The sequence below is a fragment of the Micropterus salmoides genome, unplaced genomic scaffold (genome assembly GCF_014851395.1).
Source record: "Micropterus salmoides isolate LMB-PRFRI ecotype aquatic unplaced genomic scaffold, ASM1485139v1 Ms_hic_scaffold_18, whole genome shotgun sequence".
Taxonomy (NCBI): Eukaryota; Metazoa; Chordata; class Actinopteri; order Centrarchiformes; family Centrarchidae; genus Micropterus; species Micropterus salmoides.
Genome location: NW_024040928.1, coordinates 15128172 through 15138553, shown reverse-complemented (window position 1 = coordinate 15138553; position 10382 = coordinate 15128172). Strand labels below are relative to the sequence as shown.

At 39.0% G+C, this 10382-nt stretch overlaps 1 protein-coding gene across 1 annotated transcript; it reads right to left on the bottom strand.

Moving 5' to 3' along the window:
* Positions 1-2814: 2814 nt before the first annotated feature.
* Positions 2815-9533, bottom strand: moxd1l (monooxygenase, DBH-like 1, like). Its single transcript, XM_038726991.1, has 13 exons — positions 9264-9533; positions 8972-9118; positions 7792-7944; positions 7551-7634; positions 7069-7224; positions 6855-6957; positions 6218-6384; positions 6023-6111; positions 5690-5786; positions 4577-4636; positions 4160-4278; positions 3917-4004; positions 2815-3371 (listed from the first exon to the last, which is right to left on the bottom strand). Exons 1-13 carry the CDS (start codon positions 9531-9533, stop codon positions 3213-3215), a joined length of 1692 nt encoding a protein of 563 aa, XP_038582919.1. The 3' UTR covers positions 2815-3212.
* Between the last annotated feature and the right edge of the window lie 849 nt (positions 9534-10382).

The window sequence follows — 10382 nt, the reverse complement described above, 5'->3', positions numbered from 1 at the left end:
TATTTTCCTCCTCGCCTCTACATAGCCTCTACACTCAACCAGCACATGTTGAATGGTCTCTATACTATTATATTTTACACAGTGTCCAGTTGGGTGTTTACCTATTTTATAAAGTGAATGGTTAAGCCCTGTGTGTCCTATTCTTAGACCAGGTAATAGACGGGTCTCTGTCTTCCGGCACCCACCCAGTTTTCTTCCCAGACCAACATGATTCTGTATACTGTAAAGATGTCTTCCAGTTTCATTTAGTTCCCAGTATTCTTGCCATATTTTTTGCATTTTCTCTTTAATGATTGTTTTAGCTTCAGATTTACTTAAAGGAACTTGTATATCAACTGACTTTGAGTGCTTGTTTTGCCAGAATATCAGCATCTTCATTTCCTTCTACCCCTACATGGGCAGGAACCCAAACAAAGCAGACAGTCCAGCCCTTATGATATAATCTACATAGAGAGCTATGAATACTAAATACCAGATCTAGCCTACAGGACTTAACAGATTTAATACTGGTGAGCGCTGCCCAGCTATCTGATGCAATGACCACCTTGCTTTCCTTATTTTCTTCTATCCACTGTAATGCCATCAAAATGGCCATAAGCTCAACTGTACCTACTGATAGATGATCTGGGGTTCTCTTTTTAATGCCTATTTTGTATGCTGGGATGTATATGGCAGCTCCTATCTGTCTGGTCTCTGGATCTTTAGAGCCATCAGTAAAGACTATGTGGTTATCTCTATAGTGCTGCTCTATGTAACTTTCTGCTATTCTTCCCGTGTGTGCTTGCTTGGATTTCTTTTTGATTATTTGCTGTATATGCAGGTCAATGGATGGATTTACAAAAAACCACGGAGGAAGATCTGGATATGGGACTACTGGGATATATTTTATACTGCACAGGCCAAGGCTTTCTGCTTTCGCATTTCCCACCCATCCAAAACTGAAACAGCTACTTTTATTGTGTTCCCAACATTCTTCTGGGATGGCTTTAGCGGGGTGAGAGCTACAGTGTCCCTGAAGATTAATTCAGTATGTTAGCATAATTCTTGTTCTTCTTATTCTTAGTGGCTGTTCCCCCATTTCCACTTGCATGGCAGCCACTGGAGAGGTCTTAAATGCTCTACTGCATGTCCTAACGCTTGTGCCTGTTCCACATCTAGTTTTTTAAGATGGCATTCTGCTGCTGAGATATATGCTATACATCCATAATCTAGTATAGATCTCATCAAGGTCTGGTATATTTTAAGCAATGATGTTGTAGTGGCCCCCCAGTCCCTTCCTGACAGACATCTTAAAGGTTATTGATTTTTTTGCATTTGACTTTATCAGTGTGCTGTTTCCAGGTCAACTTTTCAACACTCCGGTCTGATAACTTTTACTTGTTCGAGGGTTTGATCATATAATTTTAAGGACACTTCTTTATGTCTCCTGGAAAAACATATCACTTGTGTCTTTGCACCCGACACCTTAAAACCCCAGTTATTTGCCCACTGTTCCACCTCCACAATTGCTGCCTGTAATTTTTTCTGAATAAATTTCAAATTCCGTCCTCTTACCCATAGGGCCCCCATCGTCTGCATACAAGGACTTCCCAATACTTCTTTCCACTTTTTCAAAAATATCATTGATCATGATGTTAAATAGTACTGGACTACACACACTGCCTTGTGGAGTACCATTTTCAACTTTATAGAGTCTTGAATACTCTGTGCCCACCCTGACCTCTATTGCCCTGCCAAATAAAAAGTCCAACACCCAGTTGTACAGTCTACCACCTATACCTAATTTATTTAATTTGATAAGTAACCCTTCCTTCCATAACATATCGTATGCTTTTTCAATATCAAAAAAGACAGCTACCACAATCTCCCCATTTGTCTGAGCTTTTTTGATTTCAGATTCCAAACATAAAATAGAGTCCATTGTATTTCTCCCTTTTCGAAACCCACTTTGGTATGGTGAGTACAGATCTCTGCTTTCTAGAAAGAATGTTAATCTGTCTGTTATCATATGTTCCATGGTTTTACCCAAATGTGATGTGAGTGCAATACGAATTGGTGCATTCCCGCCTTCAACTGTGTGGAGTGTGCATTAGAATGAGCAGTTTACATTATTTTTTAAAAACTCAGATCCTCTTAATCATTTTTGGTTACTCGATAATGACATATAATTCGATAGCCCTCATGTTTTGAGTTCATTTTAATCAAAGTGTTTGATTCCTACTTGTATCATTCTGAGGTTTTGAATCTGCCTTCTGTCTTCTTTATATTTTGGACAGTGTAACATAACGTAGGCCTACTCTACTGATTCCTCTGGCCCGCAGTAGTCACAACTGCCTGAGTTATGTTTGGCTATTTTGAATAATGTACAGTTTAGTCCAGTGTGTCCAAATCTAAATCTTGATATGATTGTCTCATCTCTCCTGTTCCTTCCTGCACATCTCATTTCTCCCACTTTCCTCTGAACTCTGTAAAACCACTGTCCTTTCCTCTCTCCCTCCCATTGCTTTTGCCACCTTTCCTTCATTCTCTGTTTAATAATGTTCTTGATTTCTATTATACTGAAGCTAACTGTCTCATCAATGTAATCTCTTTTTGTGGCCTCTTTAGCAACCGTATCTGCCATTTCATTTATTTTTATGCCAAGCATGTGCTTGATGCATATATATATATATATATATACCATTTAATATATATATTATATATATATATTTTTATATTGTTATATATTATTATATATACTCTTTTAAATAACTCATATAAATATAAAATCAGCAATTAGTCTTACATTCCATGTAATTAACACAATACACAAACAAAGATAAGTGCTATATATTCTAATACATAATCATATTTATACACACACACACACAAACTGTATATATGTCAAGTGTACATAATAACTACAACTTTAGTTTCAAGGTATAGTACTATAGGCATAAATGTATACATTTAATCACATATGGTAAATTAAACTATCTTACTGTGTTTAGATAACTAATTTGTCTCAAGGCACATATAGCACAAGCACTTTGTGCTTTTACAAATCAGAGTTTTAAGTAAGTCAGTAATATATATCTCAGTGTGATAATCAATACTGTTGCCAAATAATATGCGACCTGATCTGTGATTAACAATTAATAGAAATTTTAATAGAGATAGAGATTTTATCAATTAAGCCCGGAAGGTTTAGATCTGTTGCGTTTAGAGCCACGTCATATTATTGCCATCCAGAGTATCAAAAGTGTGATTTCTGGTAGGTTCACAACCCAGGAAGTGCAGAGTCTGCTTGACGCATTGGTATTCTGACAAGTGACAGTCGGTGTCTTCATCATCTCCCTGATCTTTCCATTTCTGTAAGATGAGATGTTGTTCTGTGAAAAAGAAAGGATGATCAAATATATAATTTTTATGATACTGCAGAAAACAAGCATCACAGAAGAGCCTGCTTTGTTGTCAGGGACTTCACATTAAATGCCACATAATGATGAAAAATACAAATGCTTACAAACACACAGAGAAACAGAAGAGACGAAATTGGAACAAGAAGAAGGGTTGAGGGGACTTTAAATTACCCCAACAACATATGAACAATGCCCAGTATCAGACAATTTTCATATTTAAAATTTGTTAATAATGGCATTGCATGGATCTGTAATTGAGGTTATTTATTGAAGTCAAATAGTTGAACCAAAGTATGCCTTAAGCAGTAAGTGTTGACAGAAATATTTATAATCTATTAATGATAAAATAATAGCGGGTACTTTTAGGAGAATAACTGTTTGAGGAACTCGGTAGGAAACCATGACAGACAGAGGACTCTACAGTCCTAAAAATCTAAAACTATTTTACAAAATGTGAATTTCTTGATTAGACTGGAAGTAGAAAAGACAATCAATTAATTCAGATTGTTACTTACAAAGTCATCCATGATTATCTGATGCTGTGGTAGGGTCTTTAACAAACTCTCATACTCAGCAATTCCATCCTTGTTGGAAGTTGTCATCCTGTCAGAAATGAGTAGAGAACCTCTTCAGAAGGGCATATCAAGATAAATCTATATTTAAAAATATAATATATGTCTGTAGTTTGTAAACCAGCACTGGTAGGGAGCTAGATTCAGCCTCAGCAGAAATATGTGAAGGACTGCGTCGGGACTTACTGGTAGCTTGTGTTCATCGATGATTTCGTATCTGGGTAGCTAACACATGTGGTGATCTTGATTGCAGGGTAGTAGAATAGGAAGGCCAGGCACATTTCATCAGTAGTCGCTAACCCCATCTGAAGGAGGAAAATGTGAAACATGGCAGGCATTGCCACACAAGAGAATGTATGATGCCATGGGAATGATATAATCAGGCACTCTAGCATTATGTGTTGTATACTCTTAAGGAGTCTTATAATAATGTTTGAACATTTCATTGTATTGAACCAAATACCTCCATTAGGCAAATAGTTAAAATTCCACACAGTTTGACCATGTCAGATAAATGAATTTGTAAATATTCTTGGATAGCACTGATTTAATTTAAAGCACATTATATGTGTAATGACATTAGGTCATACTGTATTTACCCACCATAGTGACTTTGGTGCGATTGGTAGTACTGTAGGTGCACTCCACTGCGATCTCATCACCCTGTAATGGGAGAGAAGTAATGTGGCATCGCAAATTATAGAGTTATTATATACACTTAAATCACACGTTAGATCTCAATGAACAAAATGGTCCAAAGTTCAAAATCTTTACTGTACATTGTACAATTTTTGAGAACATTATGACGTAACAACAGTCAATGGAAACCAAAATCACCAACCGATTGAGGGCTGGATTCAGAAATCAATCCAAAATCAAAATACCAAACTTGAAATCACAGGCTGATCCAACTTGTGTGACTTTCATCACGGCAACTCATAATGTGACTCAGTAGTGTGCATGGTCCCCACGTGTAGTTATGCACTATGGGCTGTGAGCACAGATCCCACTAGAGGATGTCGGGCCCTCATGCCACCCTCATGGAGTCTGTTTCTGACAGTTGGGTCAGAAACATACACACCAGTAGCCCGCTGGAGGTCCCTTTGTAGGGCTCTGGCAGTGCTCCTCCTGTTCCTCCTCTCACAAAGGAGCAGATACTAGTCCTGCTGCTAGGTTGATGCGCTCAGACAGCTCTGTCCAGCTCTCCTCGTGTAATGGCCCATCTCCATGGTGACTCCTCCATGCTCTTAAGACTGTGCTGGGAGACACAGCAAACCTTGCAACTGCATGTATGGATGTGCCATCCTGGAGGAGGTGGACTCCCTGTTCATCCTGAATGGGCTGCAGGTACCGCCTCATGCTACCAGTAGTGACAAGTACTCCAGCAAAACTCAAAAACACAATCACTCGGGAAGGATAAGGAGAGAGCAATTGTCTGTGGCCACCAACTGCAGCCTTTCCCTTTTTGGAGGTTGTCTTGCTTTGGCCTCTCCAGTGCACCTGTTGTTACTTTCATTTGCACCAAAACAGGTGACACTGATTCACAATTGCTTATGCTTCTTAAAGTTAAGTTTAACTGACTTGATGTTGTGCTGTGATGATTAAGTGTTCCCTTTTTTGAGCAGTGCCGTTTTTAAGGGACAGAACAACTACTAACTTACTTAGAAACTGCCTTGCAACATGTGGGCATGACATATGGAGGCAATGGAGACTTACCGGCTTGATGGTCTTGATGTTTCCCAAATTAATCATCTGCTGCATCTCAAAGTTGTAGTTTTCATCCACACCCAAGAAGCCTATCTGCCTTCCATTTCTACAGAGACCAAGAAATATGAAATAAGAATAATACTATGTTTACAAGAAAACAATAGAATAATATCACTATATTTTCATTTGATTCCAAAACACAAAGCTCTAAACACATTATTTTAAATATATTGTTGCCACTGTGTATTTACATAAACAATCCAAATAAATAAATCTCTTTTATTTCTTTTTATTCTTTTAAATAGTGACTGACAAAGCAAATCCTTTATCTGTCTTTCTTACCTGTAGTGGCCAACTCTGACTTTCCTCCCAGCCAAGTGAGTGTGCAAAAGCACAGCGAACACTTGAAGGTCGGGCACAGGATTCACAAACTAGGGGTGAAGAGTAAAGACTGTCAGGAACACAGTCACAGACAAAAAAAAGACCTCGTAACTAATCTAACAACAACTGTTGCACTTTTGATGAACCACTACAGACCTGAGAAAAGACAGAGGTATTACAAACGCCGTAGGAGTGGAATTCAGAGGCTTTTGGAGGGATGTTGTACTGCAAATGTGTCAGCAAACCCGTGGACAGGATGCCCACATCATGCTGCCGGAGTTGAGCTGTATAGTACAGTCTCAGTCCTGAGCTGTCTGTCCTACCTATTCAGAAAAGGAAGGAAGTTTAAAATGTTGTATCTTGCCCATGTGATGAAGAGACTACAGAATAAAGAAAAGAAGACATTGTGCTCCAGTACTGTTTATACGGTATGTAACACTGTGTTAGTATGAGTGTATACCGTGTGTTATTATCAACACGTACTGATCACGGGAAATACATCACATTTACATTTACTCACTGAGCTGATGCTTTTATCCAAAGCCACTTATAATTGCAAAGTATATCAGAGGTCACACGCCGCTGGAGCAACTAGGGGTTAAGTGTGTTGGTCAGGTGCACATTGGTGGATGTGTTACAGTGAGGTGAGCCCTGGTCTCTCACACCAAAGGCATGTGTCTTATCCACTGCACCATCACCACCACATTGTGAGTCCCCCAACTTTATGCAAGTGAAATAATAAAGTGCTTGACGGCTCAAATGGTACAGTATGAAGGGATCTACATTTTTTTACCTGCTTCGCTGTTTGGATTGTTGTAGTGAATTTCCAGCCTGTAAAATACATCACTGTCCTCACCTCCTATAGGAATACCGGCATTTTCTGGGAGCTCATATACCTGAGGGTTCAGAGAAAAACGGTGGATCAGCTTGCAACAGGACAACACTGACATGGTGATATGCCGATTAAGACAAGCAACAAAAACAAAAGACACTTGACTCTCCCTCACCCCTCCTCCCACTGCCCATGTAGCCACCACCCCAAAGCACGAATCTCCGATGTCGCCCATGTAGCACGGCTTGTCGTACGGTTCCATCACATCAGAGGGGCAGCGGTACAGCAGGATGTGATGAACGATGTCATGGTGCTCAATCACCGGATCAACCTGAGTAAGAAGAGATTTGTTACAGAAGAATGAAAGAATAGTGATTTAAGGTAGAAATAAATAAGAAAATCATGATGATAGTTCACTTTTTAAGTGTAGGACTACTTTTGTATTAGATCATGCCTACTCTTCCACAGTTAGGAATTGATAAATAACCCTTACCCCTACATATAACCCTATTGTAACTACTTTTGTCAGATCAATTCACTCGAAAGCTGACAGTGGTGTGTAAATCAAACACCTCATGTAAAGAATAGCATTACATTGCTAATTTGGTAAAAGGTGGCTGAACAGTGTTGACGGTAATTTAAAAAAAAAATGATTACCTGATATATATGATGTTTAGTATTTAAGGTTGGAAACTTCATGACCTTGCAGTGGTAGTAGGTATTATTGGGAGGGATAGTGATCTGTAAATAAATTAAGATAAAGGTAAACAAAATAGCTACAACTTGTGTAATAGTTTATATTTTTAAATTGTCATCCATCTATTCATCCCCAAAAGAACTGCAATGTATTCCAGCTCGCCCGTAAGAAATGTGTTGAGGTGTTTTCAAATATTCTTACATTGTCCACTCTGGCTCTGAGATAGCTGACTTCGGTTAAGGTCGTTCTGGGCATATAGTTCAGCAGGTTGACTTCCTTGGTGCCTCTACGGGCCCCATGGTAACTGATCACATCTGTTAGTCCATAGGCATAGATCAGTTTAATGGGTTCAGCCTACAGTATAAAAGAGATGGCAGTTTGAGTCAACAAATATGACACAATACCAGTGACTATATGAGTGGGCTTTTATTGGGGGGAAAGGTATATGTCATGTTCCTGTGTTCCCAAACGAACCAACCAAGTATTTATTTACCTTACAAAACTAGTTATTTTTTAAATTCAAGCGATAAACAGAGACACTTTAAAGGTCCGCAACCACAAATGTCAATGTGTACAGCCAGGTTTTATTACCAAACAATGTATAGCATTTCAGGTGTTCAATGCTAAACAAATTCTTTTCTGCCTCTTTGTGTTGTTGCCTTTGTCTTCATGTACGAAAACACCCAACTGAATGTTCGGCAAAGGAACATTCAGGAGAACCTAACAAAAGAACTCATATAACAGAATTTACATGGATAAGAGCAGAAACTTGAGCTTTCCATAGCGAAGAAGATAATCAATACAAAAGACTAAAGTACTAAAAGCTTTTGATTCAGGTTAGAGGTCTTTCTCTGAAAAAGAACAACAAAAAAACTTGGAATGAGGTGTAATGAGTACATTAGGGACGTTGGCCTATTCGCACGTTATCAGAAACGGCGGCTTACTTGAGGGAGTAATATTCCACCATTCTTACAAAACATGGTTCATTAGTTTAATACTGTTTGTTTACTGGTTGAAACTTTATACAGGAAAAGTTATTTTTCCTGTATAAATTTTCAACCAGTCTGGCATGTTTCTGACTCTATATAGTGAGGACATTTCCAATCTCATCACTTATTCTGTGAAAATTCCAAGCAATTAAACTTGACTGGAAGAAATAAAAGACTTTGAAAACCAAATAAAGGATAAATCACTGAAAACTCAAAAAAAGTAAATTTTTGTATTGATGGAAAATCCTGCTGCACTTTTTAAAAAACACATTTGAATTCAAGTGAGATTGATATTTTACATAATACTGCTGCAGATGTTCATCAGTTTTGCATCTAAACACACGCAGAACATATGGTAAAAAAGTTGCAAGATTCTATCTGTAACGTCTTACAGTGATTTGGAAGTCTTGGTCATCACATGACTGAATGGACCTTGCAAATTTTACAATGGTTTGACCTTCACTTTCTGTCAGGGAGAGGAGAGTGTAGCTCTGCTGCTTGTCCACCAAAGGCATGGTGTCTCCTGTGGCGTAATAATCCTAATGGACAGAAAGACAAAACTTTCAGACAGCAGAAAGCCTGATATCGGCCTGACATTGTGCTATATTGGCTGTTGAAACACAGAACAATTAAACTCAAGACATTTTTGCTGCAATATTTAAAGAGATCTGGTAATAAGCTTACTTTGAAGTAGCTTCCACTGGGTCCAAATCCTCCCATGACAATATCTGCCCCATCCATGTCTCCTTTCGAACTGAGGCCAAAGCCCACCCAGCCTGTTGTGTTAACTACCAGTTCGAATGTAATGTTCCCTTCCAGGTTATCAAAGCCCCACATCAGGCAGACCAAACGGTCCTGGTCCAGGTACTCCATGAAGGGCATGGTATGGTCCGATGCCCTTGCTCTTTCTGTCCCGAACAAGAACAGGTAGAGGAAAGGAAGCAGAGAGCGCATGATGTCTCTGTGAAGTTGAAGGTCTGCAAACTGAGCTCACCGTCTGTAGTGTTTCCAAGTACCCTCCAACCCTCCCGCCCTCCTTCTCCTCCTTCTCCTCCTTCTCCTCCTCCTCCTACACCTGTGTTGCTAGATGAACTCAAGTGATACAGGCAAAAAGTGCTTAGTCATTTGGTATTTGCCCTTGTGGATCGACAAACAGCTGGATTTTACTTATTTTTGTGCTAAATTGTGCCATACTTTCAAATTAATAATTTTTCAAAGCTTATTCTCAGTGCTCTGCAGATTCAGGCTCCCACTCAAGTCTTTTCATGTAACTACACAATCATATCAGTCTCTCTCAATGAGCTGTGGTCAGGTGGGCTTCACCTACTTGCAGTAAACTGTATTCCCTCTAAGCTACTCCCACATTGATTTCAACCTGTTCCACCGGTTCTTTCCCATTGACAGACAAGTGAGACCACTGCTGGCCTCAGCTGTTTGATATATGAGGAGGTGACGAGGAGGGAGCAGGAATCAAAGGCGTACCTCTCATTTTGATGAGATGAACACTCATATTCTCATAATTACTGTCAATCTTTATTATTATTATTACTATTTACACATCACACACTTCAACTTGCTCTGGCACTTCAGCTTTAACAGAAATCTCAACTGCCCTCAGCCACTACACATCAACGGACACACAATATTTACAGGGAGCTATCTCTGTCGATGCAACATAAAATTTTAATTGCTTTCATCGTTTACACCTCAAATGACAGTTAAAGTGCTTTCAGTGCTTACTGAAAATGCAGAGCTTTTAGCAATTGAACTTGAATATGATATTATGGACAGGGCAAGATATAT